Genomic DNA, 24,361 nt, shown 5'->3' on the forward strand with positions numbered 1-24,361 from the left:
ATGAGTGGAAAGAGTATATCCCATGCGACGTTAATCAATACCTGACTGTACAAAAAAATCTTTAATGGCTCACAGGATTAATCCTTGAAGGATTTATCTAGGGGGGAAGTTTAATTACTTCAAGTTCTTCGAAAGAAAAACAAAAACAAAATTTTGAGGTTAGTAGAAATATCCGATCCTCCAAGGGTTAATGGAAAATAGAAACAAAGAACAAATAATTGTAAAATCGTGCGAATTTTTATCAAGAAAAAAATCTTTTCTGTGTGTAAAGTGACCCAAAATAATTAAGGTCCTTAAAGGGTTAACTCATTTTACGAACAAAACTTCAAGTAATAAATTTGTGGGATAAAAATCATTCGAAATGAACCTGTGTAAGAAAAGAATTGTGTCTTATAATCTAATTTAAAAAAAAAAACAACCACAATGTAGAATTTTAATATTATTTTCTTATTATTATTAAATATTTCTGTTTATACCATTTCTATAAATTTTATTTCTATTGTGTATCTGTGTAAATGTTAACGAAATATAAATTACAGAAAAAAAGAGAGTTCAAAGAAAACGACAAATTCTCACCAATTTCGTGCAAATTGGTTGAGTTTCCAGTGAGAGATTTTCTTTTCCAATTTATGTACAATTTATGTTATTTTTTTTCTCAAGTTCAAATTAGCCATCAGGATTAGATTTCCGCAGAAGAAAATGTTGTAACACGAGTTTCAAGAGTTTAATATTATATTATAATATATTATTCAATTATACACTACCTGTTAAAAGTTTCCTGGGCAAGCAAAAGTGGAGTATTTTTGAATACAAATTTCAAGTGGCTATATCTGCGGCTGTGGATAACCGATTTTTAAAAATCGACCAGTTTTGGAAAGGTACATTTCTCACCTTTCCAAAACTGGTAAATTTTTGAAAATAGGTCAACCTGTTATTTCTTGGCAGCGATTTTGGTAAAGCTAGGTAAAAGCGTTTTTTTCAGCAATTTCACAAATTTTCACTTTGACCTTTTGCATCTAGGCCGCTAGTGCACCGATTTCGACAAACAGACTATCGTTGGAAAGGTAATTTAATTCTTTTTCCAAATCTGGTAAATGCGATTGAAAATCGGTCAGTCTGTTATTTCTTGATAACCATTTTGGTTAACCAAGTAGGTAAAGGCTTTTTTTCAGAAATTTACAAATTTTGATTTTGACCTCTTTTAACTCGGCCGCTAGTGCACCGATTTTGACAAACAGACTATCTTTGGAAAGGTAATTTAATTACCTTTCCAAAACTGGTAAATTTTTGAAAATCGGTCAAGCGATTCGATCGTGGCTGCCATTTTAGTGAACCATAATGAAAAAATACATTTTTGAAGACATCTCAGCCTGTGGTTGACCGATTTGGACAAACTCGGATTCAAATGATAGCTAATCATGCCAAAATCATGCCCTCTAACTTTCGATCTCTGAAGTTTGCCTTGCCTTCAAGAAAACGCCATTTTCGTTTGCCTGGGGAACTTTTTGTGGGTAGGGGAGAGCGGGGTTAATAAAGTCACTTAAGGGTTTGGAAAAGGCTTAAAATATCATATTTCCTAGCTAGATTGAACAAAATGATCTTAGAAAGAGTTGTAGGGCAAGAAATATCCTAAAGAATTGGACTATACATTTCGCTTTATCTGTTTGGGAAATATGATATTTTGAGCTTTTTCTAAACCCTTAAGTGACTTTTTTAACCCCGCTCTCCCCTAGTGTATTTATAGATATTTTACTAAATTATTGTACATTGATGATGAAAGAGAAATAAAAAGTGATGAAGTATACTATAGGAATGCTACAAAAATAAATAAAAATAAAGAAGAGTCACACACTTTAGCTGCGTTCACATATTATTTCCACGGCATTGGGTTCCATGAGAATGGGTTCCAAGCATCGATGCACAGCCGATCCCAGAATTTCATCCAGCAAGAAATGAACGAGATTTTCATCCGAAACAAACTTCCAGAGATTCATCTGAAGGTAGTGAGCATCAACTTGAATTTGCTGCAATCCGAATTTGCTGAAAGTCCGCAGCCGGACGCACTCAAGGAGCGTCTTGAGGCTGATCTTGATGATCCCCGTGACAATGGAGACTTTGGAGAATTCCACAGAGCTGAAGATTTCAATGCGTTCCGTGAAGAGACGATGAATGTTGGAGGCGAAGCTACTTTCAAGCTGTGACGGTGTGTACGTGGACCAATTGGAGCGGAAAGGTTGCTTCGTGGCTGACAAGCTGAAGTGGGTTTTGCGGCTGGAATCACTGGAGGCGGCTGTTCGTGTCCCAGCATCGTATAGCCCACTGAGAACGCCCTCAATTGCATTTAGCTCCTCCACGACGCGCTTCATGACGGCCCGCACGGAACGGGGTTCGAGGCAATTCAGCCAATCTCTCGTCTCAACGCTCTTCCGGAGCATTTGGGAGATGTTTAGGCCCTGCACACGGACATATGTGTCCAGGAGAGCTTGTGCAGCATCACGCATTTCAGCACAAAGCTCACTTTCGTGCGTCAGGGTGGCGCTGTTCTCTGATTCAATCTCATACAGATCATCCACGAGAGACATGAGGGAATGAATGCCCACTTGATCCATTTCCAGGCATGTCTTGGAGAGGATTAGCAAGAGATTGGGCGGTGAGGAGGAGTTTATGCTGCAGAAGGACATCATGACTTCGATAATGTGATGAATGAAGGCAACCAGGAGATTCTCCCGGATCCCATCGACACAGAGGGAACCTTTGTAGTTATTCTTGAGATTGAATGACCATTCCGGCTGCAGGAAAACCAGCAAATCCTGCAGGACTCCCTTGACTTTCTCTACAGTTGAAAAGTAGAGATTGGAGATGAGTTCACTGAAGCTTGGGGCTGATGCGTCACTCCGTGTGGTCACGAGGGAGAGCCTAACGGAACTCATGCGATCCCCAAAGTGTTCCTTGAGTGTGCGGAAGTGGGATTTGCACAGCTGATGGGCAGCATTGATGACAATGTCCAAGCCTGTTTTTGTCATATCAACTGCGCGGCAGAGATTCCCCATGGCCAGGAGACGACGATGTAGACGATCAAGGGCACGCAGCATAACCTGGGAGTCTCCACGACCCATCTCAGCTTCCACGCGATCCTGCACGAGGGCCATGTACTTGTCCATGTTGCGTTGCACGAAGACATTGAGATCCTCCGTGGCAGTCTCGGTGAAATCATCACGTTCCTGATCCATCATGCGCACCAGGAACATATCCTTGTACGAACTGACGACAAGATTGAGATCCCTGAGGAAGCCATCGAGGCCCAAGTCGACAAATTCAATCATATCGCGATCCGTTTGATCCTGCAGCATGACAATTTGCTCGTGGAGTCGCTGGTTGGCACTCTGAAGCATCTCCTTGGCCAGATCACTGGGTTTCTCGCCCAGTTGCAGCAGTAGTTCCCCCGTGCGCGTTAAACTCTGTGCACTCTGCCCGGCAGCTTGGAAATCCCTCTTGAGGCGCTCCTTCATCTCCCCCACGATTGCCAGGCAATCCTCCTGGATACCCTGAAAGGATGGCTGACTTCCATACTGCTCCAGCACCTTCTGCGCATGGGCGTAATCCTGAACGGCTTGCGCATAGTTCTCCTCCTCAATCAGCGTTTTCATCTTTGCCGGAAGTGTGGAGAGGAATTGAAGTCTCTTCAGCAGAGAATGCTTCCCGGACAACTTACTCAATTGCTGACGCGTATCCTGCAGTGTCCCTGTTATCTGTTCACTGAACACAGTAATTGAATTCATATTTGATGCCAGGAGATTCATTTCTGTTTCCATTTTCTTAAAATCCGTCTTCATCTTCCGGATTGTATCCGTGGCAGAGATGAATTTGTTGTAGTTCTCATAGACAAGGGTCTGCATATCACTGTGAAGTGTCTGAGTTTCCTTCACAATGTTTGCTTCCGTGTCCATGATTTTCTTCAATGAGGATTCCTGGAAAATGCGGAGAAAATTCAATTTAGAACATTTAAAAATTTCTCTGGAAGTTCCTTAACCTCAAAATTGGGGGAAAATGGAACAAACCTTGAGAAGTTTCTCGAGATATCGATCGGAATCAAAAGTGGGGCCATCCATGTTGAGGACATCATTCCCGGAGTCACTCATGGTTTAGGGAAAAACGGGAAAATCTCAGGGGAAGTTCCTTTGCACAGAACCCAGACAGATGTTGAGATAATAAACACAAATCAGCTGATTTTGACAGTTGCATGGAAAATCCTCCTGTTTACATCACGCTTTCATCTTTTTTTGTGGATTTCCTGGACTTTTCACGCAATTCCCGACATGGTTGTCGGTGCATTTCCTGCAGCAAAGTTAGGGGTTCTGCTGCTTAAGCAGATCAGCAAACCCATTGCGAATTACATGAAGAATCAAGCAAAGAAAAGCCCCTTCTTCCGACAATACATCTGCATGCCACCAGCTCAGTGTGAGTAAACTTTCCAATATGAAGCTCCTCCTGATCCCTAACCCGGATTTCCTTGTAGTATACAACTGGTGGGAGGTGCAGGCAAAGATGTGGTCAATGAATTTGGGGAAACCGACGACAGTTCAGCCTCTCAGTGAAGCCATGGCTATTGAATTGGGAGCTAATCTCCTTGGGGAGGTGATTATCTTTGCAATAGGAGCTGGAATTCTCATCCTAGAATATGCAAGGTGAGCTCTCCTCGTCTTCTAAGAGAACTTTCCAAACTCTCCAAAGTACTGTGAACAAAATATCTTTCCAGACAAGCTAATAAGGAAACCACGAACCAGGAGAAAGCAACGCAAGAAAAGCTTGAGCTGAATCTTAAGCTCCAGGAACTGCAGCTTCATGCTGAACGGCAAGATGCACAAATAAGGGAAATGATGAGAATCCTTGCGGATGTGGAATCAAGATCGTGGCTCCCAAAGAATCCGCTAAAAAAGTCCGATAGTTCCCCCGTACTGAAAACAATGGAAAATCGAAGAAATATCCGGGATATTGGCTTGGAAAATGTCAATGGGGGCTCTTCTCTAGCACCCCAAGGGCTTGTACATAGAGCCCTTGAAATGGTTGAAAAGGAAATCTTCGCAGGCGATGAAGATGATGAAGAGGAGACTCGAAGATTGGGAAGAATTTCTCAGGCTCTTGTTTATTTGAGATATCAGTGATTTGTTTTTACAATTATCCTTTTCCTAGCTACCATAAAGTGTTGATCATTAAATATGTTATTCATTTCTGCTAGTCCTGTGAGTTAATCAGGAGATTTTTGCAAATTATTCATGATTTTCTAAAGAGATTTGGAAGTGCTGGAAATTACTGGAAAGCAGAAAACTTTCCAGTGGAACTTAACCTCAATTTCAAAAATTTAAAGTTTTGTGAAAATTTCATTTTTATTTATTTTTCTGATAAATTATGCTGCATAAAAGACAAAAAACATAAAATAATCACAAAAGAATCTAATAAAAGAGATTAATTTATAAAAATAGTTTTAATAAAATTGCTTTTAGCAGTTAATATTACAAAAATTTCATGAAATTTAACCTAAATTGATAAGAAACAAAAAGGAAACTTTCAAACCCTAACGAGAGCCACGAAAAGTAAATCAAATTGAAAATTGGCAACATCATCGTTTCACAATTAAACTTTTCTGACCATATTGCAAGTAAGTAGGGAATTTCTTTGCCATTATCAGTGCTAGAGGGATTAGGAATAATCCGAATTTGTAGGAATGATTGATAAGAAGCAGTACATCCTGCCAAATACGCAGCCTGTGGGTGATTTGGAATGTAAACAAGCATTCCAAAACTTGACGCCGGAAGAGAAATTCTACGCTCATTTCTTCAGTCGTGCTTCCTGGAATGGTGGTCTGATTGCATTGATTCAGACAAGCCCTGAAGCCCCGTTGATCTTCTCCCTGCTCCACCGAATCTTCCTGGCGGATACTGTTGCATCCCTCAGGGAAGCTGTACTGAAAATTGGGGTGTCTGAAGAGGATTTCACGGTGAGTTGGCTACTCAAACGACACCTCGTTCTTGTAATAATTTTTTTGTTCATTTCAGGCCTTCCTCGTGTACTCCTGTGGTTTCTTCGGGAATGGAGGGAACTACAAGAGTATGGGAGACACGAAATTCCTCCCAAATATCGACGAGAAGACCTTTGAAGCCATCATTCGGGCATCAAAGGCTTTCCGGGAGGATGAGAAGACAATTGGTGGGCTGTGGGAGGCCACCAAGAAGGGCATCTTCCTCCTCACGGAACGCACAAAAATCCTGGGATTCAAGGATCAAGGGATCACGACGTACTTCTCAGCCAATTGCACCAAAGAGGATGCAGACTTTGTCAATGAATGGCTCAAGGAGAAGCGCATTGATGCCTACATCTGTCGCACATTCAAGATTGAGAGTGAAATGGGGACGCTGTACGACATTAAGTTAGCCTCAATTGAGACGAGTCCCAAGGAGGGCATCACCCTGGCTGAGGAAGACTACAAAGGGTGCAAATTCCGCGTGACACGTGGCGACTACGGGCAGTTGCTGAAGTTGGTGACAAAGAACCTCAGGGAGGCGCAAAAGTACGCCGCAAATGCCAATCAGGAGAAGATGATTGAGCACTACGTGAGGAGTTTCGAAGAGGGAAGCCTGAAGGATCACAAGGATGGCTCTAGGTTCTGGATTCGTGACAAGGGCCCGGTTATTGAGACTTATATTGGCTTCATTGAGACGTACCGTGATCCAGCTGGGCAGCGAGGGGAATTTGAGGGATTCGTGGCCATGGTTAACAAGGAAATGTCCGCGAAGTTTGGTGCCTTAGTGACAAATGCTGAGAACTTCCTGAGCCTCCTGCCGTGGGGGAAGGACTTCGAGAAGGATAACTACCTCAAACCAGACTTTACTTCTCTCGATATTCTCACCTTTGCCGGAAGTGGCGTCCCAGCGGGAATTAATATCCCAAATTGTAAGGTTAAGGATCATTTTTTTTCCTTCAATTTCTTTGCTAATTTTTTTATCCTTTTGCCTCTTTAGATGATGAGATTCGTCAGGATGAGGGTTTCAAGAATGTCTCACTGGGCAATGTCCTCGCCAATACCAATAAAACCGACTCAATCCCTTTCCTCACGGAGGAAGATCAAATCCTCATGAAGAAGTACAAATCTCAAGCTTTTGAGGTTCAAGTGGGGCTTCATGAGCTCCTTGGGCATGGAAGTGGGAAGCTTTTCCGCAAGAATGAAGATGGATCATTCAATTTTGATCAATGCACCATCAAGGATCCCCTAACGGGGGGCCCCATTGAGTCATGGTACGAACCGGGGGAGACTTATGATTCCAAATTCACCACAATGGGATCTTCGTACGAGGAATGCCGTGCTGAAGCTGTTGGGCTCTATTTGAGTCTCAACAAGGAAGTTTTGCGCATCTTTGGGCACGAAGGGGAAGAAGCTGAGGATATCATCTACGTGAATTGGCTCCTTCTCATCTGGGGTGGAGTTGGGCTGGCAATGGAGCTGTACAATCCGTCGAATAAGCAATGGCTCCAGGCGCACTATCAGGTAATCCAGAGCTGTCCAGGATGTTCTGGAAATTCATTTTTAACGATTTCCGGATGTTTTTCAGGCTCGTTTTGTTATCATGAAAGTCCTCCTTGAGGCGGGGAATGGCTTGATCACCATCGAAGAGACTGACAATGGGAAGAATCTTCTGCTGAAGGTGGACAGAAGTAAGATTCCAACAGTCGGCAGGGAAGCTCTTCGGGACTTCTTGACAAAGCTGCAGGTGTACAAGTCCACGGGGGACATTGTTCAGGCACGCAAGATGTACAATCACTACTCGGAAGTCAGTGAGACGGGGCCCTATCCGTGGGCAAAGTGGCGTGACATTGTTCTTCTGCACAAGAAGCCACGAATGATCTACTTGCAGTCAAATACGTTCCTGGCCCCCGATGGGAATGTACAGCTAAAGACGTACGATGCAACATTTGAAGGGTACATCCAGTCGTGGGTGGATAGATTCAACACCACGGAAATTGATGTTATCCTGGAGAATTTGGCGGCTGAGAATAGGCAATATTTTGCAGAATTGCTCTAAATTTTGCCATTTTCTTTTGCACCTTTTTAATGCATTTTATAAATAACAGAGAGAGGTATTATTTTGTTTAGAGAGGATACTTCCTCCTATTATTAAAAAAAATAAACTTGATTGACTTTATTCTGCAAAAATTCTGCTGATTTTCTTTCATTTTCTTGGTCAGGAAAATTCTTTTTGGTTGATCGAGGTTTCTAACCTCAAAAGTTTGACCTTCATTTTCTCTCAAAAGAAAATATTTTTCCAAGTTTTCTTTCGGCGATCTTGTAGTAATGAAGCTCCCATATACACAGATGTAGTATTTATCATGAAATATTAAATAGATTTTAATTCTGTGGCGATTGAAAATAGTCGAATTGGTCAGCAAAACATCCGGGTTAATTGAATTTGGCGCTGTATTGTAGTTCCAAAAGCCACCACCTGCTACTCTTTGGCACTGTTGACATTTCGTAGAATTTCCCGCGCGGTTTGTGGTGCTAATTTGTTGCTCCGTGATTTTCCAAGATTTTCCCAGTGAATTTTCCCCCGGAACATTGCAATGATCTCCGTGGAGGCTCTTTCCCGGGAGTTTGATGAGTTGGGAATTGAGCCAAACACCGAAGTTCTGGCCAAATGTAAGTGTTTTCACGAGGAAGCGTTCCTCCGCAGTTTGAGGTTATGTTATTTGTATTGATGAAAATCTTCCCGGCAGGTATAGAAATTTGCGAAAATCACAGCATTGAGGATGCCGTGGAGTTTGTTGAGATGTGGATGGCATTTAGTATATCCTGCCTTGGTGGAGCAGAACCCACAGTGATCAATTTGGGGGATTTTGAACGGAAGGAGATCATTGGCAAACGGGTACTGCAACGGGATGCACCATTGCGTCCAAAAGGAGACTCTGCCGGACGTCCCAGTGGGGATATGCTGAAGATCTACAGTGGAGGAACAGCAGAGGAGCAGCCTAGGGAGAAAATTCTTGACGTTTATTCCTGCTACAGCCCAAAGGTGAGTTCATGAAAGTTTTTTTTTCAATAGAAGTTTTACCTGCGTGTGTGTGTGGGGATTCTTTGTTGGTTTCTTCATCCACCTGGCAAGGTGTTGCATAGAAGAGAGTTTCTTTGTGTGGAAGAGATCACCAATACTCACAAGAATCCCCCTCCTTTCAAGATGAAGACAAAAAAAATTGTTGAGGGTCAAGGGAAATGCAAAAATTCCGAACGTGTACACCACAATCTTGGCGTCTTTCTGTGGGAGTTTGCTTCAGGATTATTTTGAAGATCTTTAGGGATTTTTTGGGGGGTTTTATTGAGGCCTTGTTGAGCGTCTTTAAGAGCTGAAGTGAGAAGTTGTTTTGATGCAACAAAAAGAAATTAAAAAGACAATCCTTTGATCCTCTGGGAGGATCCTTAATTAATCAAAGAAATTCATAAGAAAATTCAAGTAATTGATAAGATTTCATCAAAAATTCTCCACAAAAATAATTAAATAAATTCTCCATTCAAAATTTCAATTATAACCGACGCTGAAGCTATAATGAAAAAGCCGCACTTTTCAGCTGACTCTAAAAATGAAAGCAAATGAACTTGCGTGCTTAGCAGTTAGTGTGCGAAATTTATTGCTCAATGCAAAAAATGTCTCTCACATTATATTTCCTCCTTATCACCAACTCAAACGTACATCATTCTACGGTGCTCTGCCCCTTGTGTGCGACATAAAGAACCTCTCTCGCGCGATCGTCTCGAGCGTGCGCCTATTCGGGGGATTTTGTGAACCGGCTGTAAAGGTAACCCCTCTAACAAAAAAAAATAAACCTCCATCTCCGGAACCCACAGAACAAAGTGAAACGGCAAGAAAACATTCAAAAATCCACCATCTCCCTCTTGCAAATGCCTCAGAAGAAGAAGAGAAAAAAAAGAATTGTACAAGGAAATCTTGGTGTTTGACGGAGAAGCAGTAAAAGTAACCAAGTTGTGGAAGAGAAGAGAAGAGAAGAAAAAAAAAGAGACGAATCATCTCAGCGGCGGCATTGTTCTCAGAAATTTGCTTCACATTCATTCTCTCCACCACACATACAATTGCCATGGGATTCCATAATTTCCTGGAAATGATTCTCCGCATCAATCTCACGATTGGGGTTTAATTGAGGGGTTGCACGTACGTTGTTTGAGGTGAATTTCTCTCCTATGAGACACACACAATTCTCCTCATGTGAGATGCTCTTCCGACGTGATCTCGACCAAATGAGCGTGAGGTGCTGGAGCAGACACAAAAAAAAGAGAATCGGCTTCAATCTGTCGGATACCCTCTCGAAATTCGTGTCTCTCGCCAGCGTGCAAGTGTGCGTGGGGCTCTAAGATCAAGGGTGAGCAACTCCCAAGATCTGTACGTGCTTCATTTTCTTCATTTTCCATCAAATTCTCATAAAAGATCGTTGAATTCCATCGGTTTTGGTAACTGTTGTTAGTTGTTTTGATAATTAGGAGTTATTTGTGGGAGAGAAGGGGAGATTTCTGGTTTTTATGAGAGCTTTCGAGGCCCCTTGATGTCTTCTTCAGGTACCCAAATGTTTTGGATTAGGAAATCTTTCTAGGATAGTTAGTTTTCTTTAAGTTAATTCGTTTATGCTAAAAAAATTTAAATGATTTTCTCCAAAATTTCTTTTCAATGTTGATTCCTATTGCTAAAGAAAAATCTGCGTTAGACCTTCCCTAATTGTTTTGTAAGTTCGTAACATGAAATTAAAGAACGAATTTAGGAACATATAAATAAATTCTTGAAAGTCAATAACAAGTAAATCAAGTCTTTGGGGAACCTAAAGATTTAAAGTTATTGCTTTTATTTTAAGGAAAATCGAAGAGATTTGGTTATAAGAAGAGTTTTTAGAACATCCCTGATTAAATATTATTTTTTTCTTAACTATTGTTGAATGTTTGAAGAATTTTTTTTAATAGGAACAAAGACACAGCCTTTATGCTTTCCAGCAACGTTTCGACAAATTTATCATCATCAAGCATGTTTTATGAAAAATTATAGGTGATGACAATAAAGTCAAAACGTCGCTGGAAAGCACAAAACCTGCGTCATTCCCCCTAAATGCGATTCATATTTAAAAAAAAAAAAATCATTTCTGAGTAAAGTTTGATAAAGATTTAAAAATATTTCTTTATACATAATTGATTTATTTAGTCAATTTGAAATATAAACTTAAAAATCTTTTTTAACACTTGGAGGACTCGAATTTCTAACCTCAAACTTTGAGCTTAATTTTCTATTATAAAGAAAACGTTTTTCCGGATTTTCTTTTGACAAACTTGTTGTATTTGAATCCGCCTACACATAGATGTAGAAATTATCAAGATAAGGTGGATAGATTTTAATCTATGGCGGTTTAAAAAAGTCGAATTGGCAGTGATTACCAGTAAAGTCCTCCAAGTGTTAAAAAATCTATTAAATGCTAGAATTAATCTCAAGATGTTCTGCTTGTGAAGTTTGATCTTCAGTTATTCTGCAATTTTTTTTCCTAACGTTCTGATAATTTAATCAATTTTAAAAAGCTCTTAAATTGAATTCCGATACTTAAACAAAAATAAAGTAAATTAAATCTAGAAAACAGATTAGAAATTCAAGAAAGAAAATTTTTAATTCCTCTTGTTCCTTGAAAATCGTTTTCTTTTTAATTTAATTGTTTCAAACCAATAACGATCAGATAAGATCTAGATTTTGGACTTAGGTCCTCAAGAATTCTAGAACGTTTTTGGAAATGAAAAACAATAAGAATATATCAATCATTTATCCTTGAAATTTGCTCTTTAACTAAGGATAAAGCCTCCTTCTTGGCTCTAAGAGCAAAAAATGCACAAAGTCCAAGCTATGCTTAAGCAGCGGTACAATCTTCCTGTAGTTGATCACCCTTGCGCGGGGGCATGTGAAGCCACAGCGAAAACTGAAACTTCCAACAAAATCTCAAGGACAAACAGTTTAAAAAGTTTTTCAATGTGATTGGACGCAAAAGATCGCCAATAGAGGTTTCCAGCAGTCGCCGTGTGATCGCGTTTGAGTGATGCGTTCGGAAGATCTCCCTCAATTATTATTTTTCATCTCTCAACAAAAATCTCTTGGCGCGCGCGTCTCTCCACTCCGCGCGGAAAGCCGGATCAGTGGTGGAAGTTTTTATTTTGTGTGTGAGAAGCTGTCTGGAGGCATTTTTTGTTGTTTCGTATTAATACTTAACGTGATTTCTGCGTAAATATAAAATTATTTTTAATACATAGAAGCTGGTATGGAAAATAAATTTATAATTGATAAGCGTTCCCAATCGAATGGAGAAGGAGAAAATAAAGCCGGACGCGCATGTGCAATGCTAACTGAAGGGGGCACTGAGCCCACACGGGGGGAAAGATCAGGGGAAGAGTGTGGTGCTGCCAGTAAAAAGTGCCATTTGCCTGATTACTGTCGAGAAAATTTTTGTTGACGACGCGAATGGCAGCGTCGGGAGTTTGGACTCTGTTTCTTTTTTTTTTTATTGCTGCCTTGCCTTCTTCTTGTGTGTGCTGGTTGCCCTGTCCAGTGTGCGCCTTTTTGCCTGCCTGGAGTTGGTGGAGATGTTTGTGAGGAGACATGAGAGACAAGTTCATTTTTGCCACTTTTAATAATTTGACACTTGTTGACGCTATGTGGCTGTCCTGTTCTGACCAGCGTGCCTCCTCAGCAGCAGCACAGCAAGCTCATGGGATGGGAAGCTAAAGGCATACAGGGGAATGATGAAGCGTCTCTGTCGCACCAACTATCCCACAGAGTGCGAGTACGACGAAACTTAAGCTGCGGGCCCAGTATCGTTGTGTTTGAGCCCTCAGCCGAAGTAACACAGAGAGAGACGATCGGGGTCTTTTTTCGCTTCTCCATCAGTGTGATTTGTTTGGGTGAAGAGTTCGGTGTGCTGTGGAGGATGGTTTCTTCCGTGAAAAAGTTTCTGAAAAAGAGTGGCGGGAAAATGGGGTATTTTACAACATCTTCATGAGAAAGAAAAAAATCTCTTTGGTGAAGCAGGTAGAAGAGATCAGTGACGACCCATCGATCCTTCGCATCGTCCCCTGGTGAGGTGAACAAAAATGAAAAAGAATGAATTATGAAGAACATTTTGTGACTCAACAAATTCTGGGATCTGACCTCCCTTCCCCATCTCCAAAAGCAACTCACAAATTCTCATTTTGTCCATTTCTCGGCTTCAGCAGTTTGCGGTGTTTATTTGCAACTGTGGTGGTGTATTTGCGGATCTTTTTCGTGGATTTTTTTGTCTCGGATGGTAAAACCGTGAAATTTCCTCTTAAATAGGCTTGTTCGAATTTTCTATCACAAAATTTTTCTCGTGTTTTAAAAATCTGCTTAATGATGAAAAAGTATTCTCTCAAAAAAAAAAAAAAATCTCATGATCGACAAAAAGGCAAGCAAGCCATCGAGCTTTTATGTACAACTTATAAAATGATGAAGATTGGTGGGAGATTGGAGAAGAATACCTTCCTTGTTTTCAAGAGAAAAACCCCAACAGAGAAAATACAGAAAAGCATGTGTAAAAGGGGACTGGAAGACAAAATAGAGGTTAAAGTACTCACTCGGGTATAGTGGAGAGAGAATATAAGAATAATACAGTGAGGTCCCGCATGATGATCATTTAAATGCAATTTAAGGGGGAAATTGTATCATTTTTCTACTATTTAAAACTCGAGGGAATCTTTGTGAGGATAAAGAAACTTTTTATTGGCAATTTTCAAATAATTTCCTTTAATGCTGATGAATCTTATTTAAAGGACAATTTAAGGTTTTTCCTTAAAGATTCTTTCTGTATAAAATTTTTTTTGGTTCTTTAATTTCTTGTTTATTTCATTTCCCTACAAAATTTCTTGTTTAGAAATTTCATTTAAAAGATGTAATGAAAAGTTTAAAATAAATTTAATTTTTTAAAAGATAATTATGACTTGGCTTGAATTATAAATGCCACAAGTGATAAAACTAGGTTTTTCGTTTATCCAATTAGAAAACTAAAAAGGTCTAGAACGGTTTACAGTTCTATACCTTTTTCTAAGATCTAATTTTTAATCTGGGGTGTTCTGTCTTGATTGTGTACTTAGAATTTCGATCTTAAACTGGTCCACTTTATTATGAACTTAATTTTGTGATTTCCAGATAAAAAACCAGATGAGTTTAGGATTACGATTTAAAAATTGATCAGAATTATGAAATTAATTTCAATTCTGAGGCCTGAGCTTAAACCTGAAGGATTTAACTTTGACAAAAAAAAACTAAAAGCCTAGATTTTATTCTTCTAGATCTTCAAGATCTTGAATTCTATTTTTGTCTAATTGCTTATAAATTTAAAAATATAAAAAAAAAACTTTAGGATTTCTTTCGGGAATAACATTGTTTTGAGAATTTCGATTTATCTTAACGATTTAACAATCCGGGATCAGGATCTAACTTTGACAGAAATCTAAATTTACATTTTGCCCTTTTTGTGATTTTATATCTAAAGATTAAAAAGAATATTTTAAGAACAAGTTCAAGATCAAGATCAGTTTTAGGATTTTTTTTTTGATTTAAGTTCCTAAAACGTTTTGCCATAATCTAACTCTGACTTATGTTTTAAGGTTTAAAATCTAGAATTTAGATTTTAGCTTTGAAATTTTGATAAAGCGAACCTTTGTTGTTTTAGTTAATGCGAGCCCTCACTGTATGAAAAAAAAAAGTTAACGCGTTTTACGGTTGCTTGACAGGGAAAAATAATAAAAGGAGAAGAATTGTGGAAATCTGGGAATTTTGTACTTGTATTTGGATGATGAAGATGAAAAAAAAAGTCATATAAATTCAAGTGAGACGCGGTGAAGCGATTAATGCTAAAACGAGAAGCTCTTTTGTTTCCAAAGGAAGGTAAAGAAGAAAAAGAAGTGGTTGGTGTGTAGTGAAGATCATGGCAAAAAAAATGTACAGAATATACATAAATGTATGTACATAATACAATAAGAAGAAATACTATAAAGTTTAGAAGAGAGATGTGAGAGAATGCCCTTTTCTCTTCCAAACTCTCAAAAGAGCTATGTTGTGAGAGATACAACACAACAAAACATTAGCCACAAGATTGCTATAGAAGAGTGTGGCTTTGGCTTTTGGTGAAAGTGAATTGAATTTTATACACATACGGGGTTTTTTTATTTAGTTTTTTTTACTCTTTTGCGCATAATTTTTCCCCTTTTGCAAGATGCAAGTCTCGTGCATAAAGTGTGTTGCGCACAGTGCGTGGAAAAACAATGAGGATGGCAGTAGAAAAGCCAAAGGGAAGAGATGATGAAACTTGTTTTGATTTCCTGTGAGAATTGGAAATAACCATCACATCTGAAAGGCAAATCTCATGGCTCTGATGCAGTTATGCTGAATGGAGAGTCTTAGTGTTGCAAAGGGAAATCATTTGAGGAAATCTTTTCTTTTTTTTTGTGAGTTAAAGGAGTCGAAGGATCATTGATCATTCAATCCTCGATCACGAGATTTGATTCACGATCACATGAGGGAGAACAGTTGAGGGGAAGGGGGATTGTTTTGAAGGGAAAAAAAGGTGATCTTTGTACCTTTTTCTTACTTTACTTTATTTTGCCTTTAAATTGAACCATCCAGTACACGGGAAAAGAGAGAAAGATGGAGGAAGAAGAAAATATCTCGCTTATACACAAAACCAATCGGATTTGGTTGAATGAACTCGCGATTGAGGATGCTGTGTGTTGCTGGATGTTGCTGGTTGATGGTTACATACACCATCTATACTTACACCACACACCCAACTGTTGTGTATGAATTGGAAAAGAACGAGAGACGAAATATAGAAAATTACAGCATCAATGTATATATGCTCACAAACAATGAACACGATCATGATGATTTTTCTCCCTTCTCCAACAAACTAATACTCCTCTATGTCTTTTTTATACCTTTACCCGTTTTTATACACAAACTCTCTGGGCGGTGTAATTAATTATCTGTGAGGCTGTTTTTTTTCTATCTCTCTTTCTTCCTCCACCACACTCTGTGTAAGAACCTCTGGGTCACAAAAGATCGAGAGGTATAGGATGTTGTTAGTATTTGAAGATCACGTACAACGTAACCAAGAATGTTTTTTTTATCTTGTAATGTACCATAACCAGCGTCTAGAATGAAGATCATTGCCAAACAAATAAGAAAAGTTTCGGAATAGAGGAACAGAGAGCACCTGGATGAATGTACAAAGGCATGTTTGATAGAACTATTCACTGTTTAAATGGGAGTCTGATTCAATTCTCGCAGAGTTTTGGGATGAAAAAGCAATAATGACCTTTTTTTTGCAATTAAAACGTCTAATCACATTGTTTATTTAAAGTCTAGAGAATGAAATGGCAGCACAAAGCTTTTTATAGGTAAAGTCTTTAATGGAAAAACGTAATTCTGTGGGAGTAAAAAAAAGTTTAGAGCAAGGATCGATCCCGGGATGTTTTACTTGTAAAGTTGTAGCTTTACACGTTGTACCAATTGACTAATGAAAAAGAAAAAGTAACTATTCAATTAATTAGTACATTTTTAAGTAATTTAAAAGTGATTTAGTGAAATTATCAATTTGTGAAAAAAAGAGCTTCAAAGAATCTTTTAAAATTGAGTTAGAGATGAGTGATCGATTCTAGGGGATGAAGGAATGATTTTCGGTGTAAAAAATTGTTAAAAATTTTTCAATAAAAATTCAATGTTTGGACTCGTTTTGAATGCTTAAAAATAGGGATTTTCAAGCGTTGTAAAAAAATATCTAACGTTAGTAAAAAAGATTGACAAATATTAGGAAAAGACGTTCAACGTTAGATAAAAAAAAACATTCAAAATTAGAAAAAAAAAGTTCATAATTATTCGACAAAAGTTAAAAAATTCAGAAGAAAAAAGTCCGAAAGGTCAATGAACTTCAAATTAAAAAAAAAAGTTCATAATGAAGAACAAACTTTAAAAAATTAACATTTAACATTAGAAAATTTTCTTTTTTAATCAATTTTAAGTTTTCTTTGAATAAAGAAAAATCTTGGAATCATTTTCGTAGAATAGATATCTGACTACGCAAAAGTTAGAAAGGGAACTTCAAACGTTAGAAAAAAATTATAATGAAAGTTAAACGTCAAAAAATTAATATTTAACATTACAAAAATTTCTTTTTAATCAATTTTCAGTTTTCTTTAAATGAAAAAATTGTCTTTTATTTTTCTTTTTTTCTTCAACGTTTTAAGGTATTTTTCAATTAAAATTAATTAAACCACTAATTTTAAAAATTAATAAATTTAATTTCAAAATTTAAGGCTTTGGAAGGACTGGTCTGAATCAATTAAAATTTTATTATTAATTACAAATTAAACTCTGAATACGAAAATCTATCATTAATTCTTCTTTGAATCCTTCAAGTTTCCATCTCGAACAGCTTATCCCGTTTACCCCTTTTAAATAAAAATAAATAAAATAAAATAATACACGTAATTTAAATGCATTTTAGTGCATAAATATAATAGAAAAATAATACATATTCGTGTGTTTTAGTGATGTGATCTCCCTGTGCTTCAAGAAAAGGTCTCAAGAAGTGAATTTTTGTGATGATGATGATGTGAAAAAAAAAATCGTCGTCTCGAGGAGGGCGGCAAAATCACAATCAATTGACCAGCATCGTGTGTATTTTATACATAATAATGTGCGTGTGTCGTTAATTTAATGTTTTGGATGGTATTATATATAGCACATACATATATGTATGTATAGTGTATACATAGAGTGTGTGCATTGTAAAAGAGCGGGAAAATGCGGGATGATGATTGTCTCTTCTAGTGAGTGGGGTTTAGTGTCACAGTTGCGTGAATTTTGTGACTAGATCCACACTCATTAACAGCGACAGTTTCAGCTTAAAAAAAATTTCCACATTCATCCAATTTTTCCCGCAGAATATGTTTGTTTTTCCTTTTTTTAAATAAATTTTTCAGAAAGTGTCTGAAGAAGAAAGGAAGTCCATCCTAGCTTTGTGAGTACAGAGAAAGAATAAAGAGCGGACACAGAGAACTTTATGTTGTCGCCGAGCATGGATCTGGTGCGCGGTTTTATAGGCTCGTGACTAGATTACATGCTCGTCTACGAAGTAAAGTCAGCGCAAAATACAACCATGGGAATATTATTGTTTACGTCTCTTTTTCCCATTTCTCTCTGTTTTCGTCTGCGCGCGCGCCCCCTCCGCTCTTGGGCCTCTTTGCGCGAAGAGTTTGGCGGTGATCTCGTGTGGCGTTTTTTTTCTTTTCTTCTTCATCTCGCGCTGCAGCAAGATGTGCAAAGTAACAAAGAAATTGAACCAGAAACACACAACTTTGGACCAGTTCAATTGCACATGCACGGAACAACGAGAAAGACTATCAATTATGGGAGTACCACACTACAAACAACATGAAATTCCCCGCAAGACCTTCATCCTCCTTTTGTATTTCAACGCGAACAAAGTGCAAGAAAAGAGGATCAAAACCCCATACAAATGGAGCTTTTACAGATTTTTTTGTTGTGAAGAAAATTTCAGTTAATTTATCTTTTGAATAAATTTAAAAAAAAAGATTCCTTTTTGTTTAATGCAAAATTGGTCAAATTAATTTGTTTTTTGGATCATTATATTTATTGTTTTCAGGGTAGTACTGTAAAATGGGGTGAAAACTTTTCAGTGGGATGCATTGTAAGAAGAATTATCGCTTGAAAAATTATTTAATTTTGATCATTTTTAATTTCAAAGTTCAACCTTCAAAATCAGATCAAACATTCTGGTTTTTTTGGCTTCTTTTTATTATTTTCAGGGACATAAATCAACTCTTTTGCTTATTCCCTTTCACTATATTTGACGATTAATACTTTTTCGCGCTTTGAAAAAATAGGGGAGACAGTGGAAAGTTAGGGGGATTTTTTATTTAAAAAATATTAAAGCAAATAAAAATGTTTTTAATTTCGACATGCCTTAAAAAAGAATCTTATATTAAATACTGAAGCATTTTTTAATGTTCAGAAAGGACATTTTTATGCATTGATTTATTTTCTAAAGAGTTCTTGTGGAATAGAAGACGTCATTGTCCAATATGTCCCATTGGAAAACAACTAAAGACTTTAATTTTTTTGTTCTCAAATCCACTCTTATTAAATTTAAAACTTTAAAGCTCTATTAATTAAGGCTCTTCAGGAAATCTTATATTCTTTATCGGGGAAAATTATTGAATTTTATACATCAATTTTATAGCACAAAGTGTGTCTCGGCTATGAGGTTTAAAAGACTTCTGTTTTTAGATAAATAATTAAAAAAAAAATAGAAAGTATTTCTGAAAGAATGATTAAAAATGTTCGATAGATTTTTATTTTTATACCTCATAGTCAAGACACATTTTTTGCCATAAAAGGAAAGTTTAAGAGTTCTCTTTTGAAATTATATTGATTTCCCATTCTAGTTAAATTATTTTGGAATTTTTCTAGAAAATTTAAAGAACTTGATGATGAAAATCTCTTCTAAAGGTTCAAGAATAAAATAAAGAAAATATATTTTTATGGTGTGTGTCTCAACTACTATAAAATATTGAATTATGTTTTAAATCTTTTTTTTTGCGAATCAAATCTTTGCATTCAAAATTACATCTACAGCAGACTTACCATAACCAATAACAATAGAGAAAATGTCATAAAACCCCTTGTGTTTGCCCCACACTCCCCTACAAAATATTCTATTATTTCTCATTGATTTTAACGACTTGTGAATTTCACTCGAATGCAGACGACTCGCAATGAGAGAAGGAGAATCAATGCTGCTGCTGCTGCAAGAAGATCTCCAAAAGAATAGGGAATAAAATGAAAGAGAAGTGAAAGAAAATAGTCGATAGAATCCATTTTAATTGTCTATAAATGCAACGTGAAGATGAGAAAGACGCGAAGGTATCCATCATGAGTAATTGTAAAATAATTGACTACACGAGAGATTCTTTGTTTGGGAAGAAGAGGGATTTTTTTTAGAAAGTCCCCACAGAGAGAGAGAGGTCATAATGTTGGGGGGAGAACATTAAATTCGAGCAATATAAACTTTGATGATCTCTCTGCGTGGTGGTTTGATGAAGAAGTAAAGGAGAAAAAAGAAGAAGGAATAACAATGTGGATGCTTTTTCATGTAGGTAATGTACTTTCTTTCAGCCTCATCAGGCGGAAGCAAAAACACGCCCCGGAGGAGTTGAAGGCATTTTCAGTCCAGCCAGCTACTCACCTCTGTAAGTTTTCTGTTTGATTATTGATCGGTTTGAGGGTTTGGGAGGCTCTATTGTGGGGTTGGTTGTTGGTTGTTTCAGGACGACACCGAAGGATAAGACGGGTGATGAGAAATCCGGCAAAATTGTCTATACTTTTGGTTCTGGGCAACTCCTTCAGTCACTCGTGTGGGAATCTTCGAAGAATGGTCAGGAGATTCCCATTGTGCAGCTTCCACTTAACATCCACAATGAAATTCTTGGCATGGAGGAGCGCTACATGTATGAAAGTATATCGGAGAAGAGTTGGTTAGCTGGGAGGCATTTTGACGATATAGCTTCCGGGATATGCAGTCGTGCCTTCACAGAGGATGTGGATGAAAATAATGGTGAAGAACTCTCGGAAGTTGATGAGCACAGTCAAGATGTGATTCGCTGTGTGGGACGAGTGTGTCCGGAAAAGGATTCCGTTCGTCTCTCTGGCACTTCCACCATCCTCATTGGCAGCTCCAAAGATGAGATCCACAGTGTAGACCTTGATTTCAGTCGTATCCAATCAGTGGCTCTCTTCCCGGGGCAAATTGTCCTGGCCAAGGGGATGAATCCCTCAGGGGGCACCCTGTTCCTCCGACAAGTCTTTGCGGAACGCTACTGGGACCCTCCATGTGTGCCAAAGCAACTCACGCAGCCACTGAGACTCCTCATTGCCTCCGGACCGTTTGCGGAGAATAATGATTTGATCTGTGAACCCCTTCAGGATCTTATGGCGCAGTGCAAACAGCTCAAACCCGATGTCTTGATCCTCATTGGGCCATTTGTCGATGTGAATAATTCCTGCATTGCTGATGGTTTACTCGCAGAGTCATTTGATTCATTCTTCCAGAAACTCATCCAAGGGGTTGTCTCCTCAGTTGGGTAAGGAAATTTCATGAATTTTGCAAATTTTCTGTGAGTTTTTTCGTTTTTTTTGTGTCTTCTTTTGCTTTAATAGAATTTTATTTTTTAAAGTTCTAGAAAGTAATTTTAAGAAGTTCTTTAAATTACATATTAATTTTAATAAAGGATTCTTTAATTTTCAAAGGGAAAATATGAATAATTTAAACACTAAAAATTGATTTTTTTTACGATTTTAGAGGATTTTTATTAACAAAGAATAATTTACAAAAAAAATGCTTAATCAGACACTTTAAGGCTTTGATAAGGATAATAGAGTATACACAGAGTCAGATCCCTCCTGAAAGTCCTGAATAATTAATTTAAAAAAATCCTTTTCGGAAACTCTTGAATTTACAACAAATGTATTATAACAAAACCTTTCGGATCATTTTAAATCGAAAAGAATTAAGAAAATTAATCCGGTATCATCCTCAATAGAAAAAAATTAAAAATCAATCCTGAATCTTTCTGAATTAATAAGAATTTAAAAAAATCCGTCCAAGAACCTTCTGTTTCGTTAGGAATAAAAAAGGCTCATTTCAGTAACTTCCTTAATCGATAAAATAAATAAAAAACAACCCAAGATTCGTCCTGAAACGAAAGGGAATACAAAAATTTCCTCTTAGCTTTCTGAATATCCGGAATCATAAGAAAATCTGCCCTAGAACCCTCCAGAATTGATTAGAATAAAAAAAATCCCTTCAGGATCTTCCTAAATGAATAAAATGGAAATAAATTAATCCCGGAACCTCCTGAATCGATAAATTTTTGTAAAACTCACTCCCGGAACTTTTCCAGACGCTCCTGAATTAAATTATTCTTACAAATCAATCGATTTTTTACGCATGATTCTCTCACGTTTTTCAATTAATCACGAAACTGATTTTTTTGGAAGCTTCTAAAGAGCTGAAAAAAAAAGAAATTAAATTAAATATTCTCTCTTGCAGCGAACACGTGGAAATTCTGATTGTTTCTTCCCAGAAAGATGCTCACAGTAGTATGGTGTACCCCACAGAACCCTATAGCATTCCCAATAAACCAAAGAACGTCACCTTCCTTCCGGATCCTTGTTGCGTGGAGATTTCTGGGGTGAAGTTTGGCATCACGTCCACGGATATTGTGCGTCATATTGCAGAGGAGGAGTTTACCAAGTAAGCCAATGTGGAGATCTTTTAGTGTCTTGAATCTGTGGGAATTAAAGGAAAAAAATGATTTTCTCTGTAGAAATGTAGCGGTGGACCAAGTTAAGCGGATTGTGGGGTATTTGATAAATCAGAAGAGCTTCTATCCCCTCGATCCACCAGCAGATGGTGTGAATTTGGACACGATGCTCTCAGAGAGATTTGCAAAGCTCCGCACAGTGCCGCATGTGCTTGTCCTGCCGAGTGATCTCAAGTGCTTCGCCCGGGATGTCAATGGGGTGCTGGCAGTCAATCCGGGGCGTATTGTAGACACCAAGCGGGGGACATTTGCACGGCTTGTGGTAACGCCACCGGGAGAGGGGGCGATTCCCAAGGACTACATGGCGTGTCGAATTATGAGAGTTTAGGAGCTTTACAATTTTATTTTAATTTCTAAACTGTTGTATGATTTATGTACATAAATAGAGACAAATTCCCTCAGTTTATGTTTCTCCCTCCTGCACGGGTGTTTCGTCTTAGAATCTGTGCGCCATGAGGTCGTCCAGTTCGAAATCTGATTCAGACTCTTCGGAAGTTACATCCACGGGATTGGGGGCACTTGTAGTGCTACTCGTACCGCTGGTTCCCGCTTCGGAGGTGCTGCTGGATTGTCCTCCATCGGGAGCAATACTGTCCATCTGTACACGCCGCAGTGAGTGCTCCCGGCCGTGCTTGAAGATTTGCCTATTCTTGAGGATCTTCTTGATGAAACGATGCGTGCTCTCCACTTGACGTACGCAATTCAGACACACAGTCTTTGGTAATTGGTCATTCGGCTTAATCTGCGGAAGGGCAGCAAAGTTTAGAGAATACTGGGAAGCTGGGGCGGGGAATTTGGGGGGAAATTGTCCGGGAAACTCACATTAATGTTGAGAAAATTGTTTATCTTCGCTACGAGGCAGAGCTTCAGTCCGACATCACCGTATAGCAAAATCACCACCCTGCTCACTTCTGAACACAAACGGCAGATATAACCACTCACGCGTGCTTCCTGCATGTGCCCCATCTTTTATTTATCCTTTTTGCACTCCTTTGGGGTGATTAAGCTCCATAAAAGGGAAGAAAATTGCAAAATTTTGTGGATTTTTCACTGCAATGAGTTTGCTGTCAACAAGACTTAATGCTTGCGGTCCACGACAAAAAAGTTTCTTTAAGGCTCCAACAGATGGACGAGAAATTCCTCGTGCGGTGCGGTGCGGCGAGGTTTTCGGCCAATCGGAAGCGAGAGATGGCTCACACACTCTCACCGCACCGTGCGAGAACGTTTTTCGGCCAATCCGAAGCGACGATGGGCCACGAAAACCTCGCCGCGCCGCACCGCACGAGGAATTTCTCGTCCATCTGTTGGAGCCTTTATAACGTTTTTCTTGGGATTCTCCATCAAAAATAATGAGTTTTTTTTGCATTTTTTCTTACAACTCTTGCTTAGATTTTCCAGAATTAAGATGGAAAATTAAATTAACATTTGTAGGAATGAAGAAAAACACGTGAAAATAGAGAAAATTGCGATTTTCCACAAAAACGTTACAAAGATTACCGGCTAGTACTACTTCCAAACCTTCCAAGACATTCCAGAGTGCTTTCCAGTCCCAGCCGGGTTACTTCCATTCCTTCCATCGAAACTTCTATACATTTCCATTGAGGTTTGTTTTTGTTGACACTTTTGCAGACACAAAAAATACATTTTTCACTTTTCTAGCTGAAATATCCAAAATTTTATTCCAAAAGTGTGCAAAAAAGGTAATATTGCATCCCTTGATATAATCCCAGTATCATATTTTCCTCTCTCTCTTCTACTTCCACTCATAAATCTCTTACAAACTTCCCATCTCTTCATCTTTTTGTGCTTCTGCTGAGAAATTTGTACATAAAGAAATATGTAAATAAGAAGAAAAAAAATGAGGTGGCT

At 38.2% G+C, this 24,361-nt stretch overlaps 7 protein-coding genes across 7 annotated transcripts in view; 4 read left to right on the top strand and 3 right to left on the bottom strand.

Annotated features, from left to right (window-relative positions):
* Window positions 1-24,361, top strand: part of LOC129787983 (protein Peter pan) — a 1,185,971-nt gene that overhangs the window by 299,319 nt on the left and 862,291 nt on the right. The gene's annotated exons all lie outside the window — the stretch shown is intronic.
* Window positions 1-24,361, bottom strand: part of LOC129787980 (L-dopachrome tautomerase yellow-f2-like) — a 1,067,766-nt gene that overhangs the window by 299,319 nt on the left and 744,086 nt on the right. The window lies entirely within an intron of this gene.
* LOC129787954 (vacuolar protein sorting-associated protein 51 homolog) lies at window positions 427-4,171 on the bottom strand. Its single transcript, XM_055823839.1, has 2 exons — window positions 4,059-4,171; window positions 427-3,968 (listed from the first exon to the last, which is right to left on the bottom strand). Exons 1-2 carry the CDS (start codon window positions 4,137-4,139, stop codon window positions 1,854-1,856), a joined length of 2,196 nt encoding a protein of 731 aa, XP_055679814.1. The 5' UTR covers window positions 4,140-4,171; the 3' UTR covers window positions 427-1,853.
* On the top strand, window positions 4,233-5,215 carry LOC129788024 (putative OPA3-like protein CG13603). The gene is made up of 3 exons (XM_055823987.1): window positions 4,233-4,458; window positions 4,517-4,685; window positions 4,757-5,215. Exons 1-3 carry the CDS (start codon window positions 4,317-4,319, stop codon window positions 5,160-5,162), a joined length of 717 nt encoding a protein of 238 aa, XP_055679962.1. The 5' UTR covers window positions 4,233-4,316; the 3' UTR covers window positions 5,163-5,215.
* Window positions 5,526-8,206, top strand: LOC129787955 (dipeptidyl peptidase 3). Its single transcript, XM_055823840.1, has 5 exons — window positions 5,526-5,656; window positions 5,721-5,995; window positions 6,054-6,948; window positions 7,017-7,540; window positions 7,605-8,206. The coding sequence occupies exons 2-5, from the start codon at window positions 5,723-5,725 to the stop codon at window positions 8,073-8,075; spliced, it is 2,163 nt and encodes a 720-aa protein (XP_055679815.1). The 5' UTR covers window positions 5,526-5,656; window positions 5,721-5,722; the 3' UTR covers window positions 8,076-8,206.
* LOC129787963 (DNA polymerase alpha subunit B) lies at window positions 8,450-22,893 on the top strand. Its single transcript, XM_055823856.1, has 6 exons — window positions 8,450-8,686; window positions 8,764-9,059; window positions 20,286-20,359; window positions 20,438-21,250; window positions 22,219-22,422; window positions 22,496-22,893. The coding sequence occupies exons 1-6, from the start codon at window positions 8,611-8,613 to the stop codon at window positions 22,818-22,820; spliced, it is 1,788 nt and encodes a 595-aa protein (XP_055679831.1). The 5' UTR covers window positions 8,450-8,610; the 3' UTR covers window positions 22,821-22,893.
* Window positions 22,813-24,017, bottom strand: LOC129788034 (uncharacterized). Its single transcript, XM_055824002.1, has 3 exons — window positions 23,804-24,017; window positions 23,315-23,600; window positions 22,813-23,234 (listed from the first exon to the last, which is right to left on the bottom strand). The coding sequence occupies exons 2-3, from the start codon at window positions 23,456-23,458 to the stop codon at window positions 22,929-22,931; spliced, it is 450 nt and encodes a 149-aa protein (XP_055679977.1). The 5' UTR covers window positions 23,459-23,600; window positions 23,804-24,017; the 3' UTR covers window positions 22,813-22,928.

This window comes from Lutzomyia longipalpis, chromosome 1 (genome assembly GCF_024334085.1).
Source record: "Lutzomyia longipalpis isolate SR_M1_2022 chromosome 1, ASM2433408v1".
Taxonomy (NCBI): Eukaryota; Metazoa; Arthropoda; class Insecta; order Diptera; family Psychodidae; genus Lutzomyia; species Lutzomyia longipalpis.

What these genes read in the sequence shown, in the direction of transcription:
- LOC129788024 (XM_055823987.1), top strand. Translation starts at nt 4,317, where the DNA reads ATGGTTGTCGGTGCATTTCCTGCAGCAAAGTTAGGGGTTCTGCTGCTT. An exon ending in CTGCATGCCACCAGCTCAGT is followed by an intron (nt 4,459 to 4,516) that starts GTGAGTAAACTT and finishes ATTTCCTTGTAG; the next exon opens with TATACAACTGGTGGGAGGTG. An exon ending in CTCATCCTAGAATATGCAAG is followed by an intron (nt 4,686 to 4,756) that starts GTGAGCTCTCCT and finishes ATATCTTTCCAG; the next exon opens with ACAAGCTAATAAGGAAACCA.
- LOC129788034 (XM_055824002.1), bottom strand. Translation starts at nt 23,458, where the DNA reads ATGGGGCACATGCAGGAAGCACGCGTGAGTGGTTATATCTGCCGTTTG. An exon ending in ACAATTTTCTCAACATTAAT is followed by an intron (nt 23,235 to 23,314) that starts GTGAGTTTCCCG and finishes GCCCTTCCGCAG; the next exon opens with ATTAAGCCGAATGACCAATT.
- LOC129787963 (XM_055823856.1), top strand. Translation starts at nt 8,611, where the DNA reads ATGATCTCCGTGGAGGCTCTTTCCCGGGAGTTTGATGAGTTGGGAATT. An exon ending in CACCGAAGTTCTGGCCAAAT is followed by an intron (nt 8,687 to 8,763) that starts GTAAGTGTTTTC and finishes TCTTCCCGGCAG; the next exon opens with GTATAGAAATTTGCGAAAAT. An exon ending in GGGGTTGTCTCCTCAGTTGG is followed by an intron (nt 21,251 to 22,218) that starts GTAAGGAAATTT and finishes TCTCTCTTGCAG; the next exon opens with CGAACACGTGGAAATTCTGA.
- LOC129787954 (XM_055823839.1), bottom strand. Translation starts at nt 4,139, where the DNA reads ATGAGTGACTCCGGGAATGATGTCCTCAACATGGATGGCCCCACTTTT. An exon ending in ATCTCGAGAAACTTCTCAAG is followed by an intron (nt 3,969 to 4,058) that starts GTTTGTTCCATT and finishes CGCATTTTCCAG; the next exon opens with GAATCCTCATTGAAGAAAAT.
- LOC129787955 (XM_055823840.1), top strand. Translation starts at nt 5,723, where the DNA reads ATGATTGATAAGAAGCAGTACATCCTGCCAAATACGCAGCCTGTGGGT. An exon ending in TGTCTGAAGAGGATTTCACG is followed by an intron (nt 5,996 to 6,053) that starts GTGAGTTGGCTA and finishes TGTTCATTTCAG; the next exon opens with GCCTTCCTCGTGTACTCCTG. An exon ending in GGGAATTAATATCCCAAATT is followed by an intron (nt 6,949 to 7,016) that starts GTAAGGTTAAGG and finishes TTGCCTCTTTAG; the next exon opens with ATGATGAGATTCGTCAGGAT.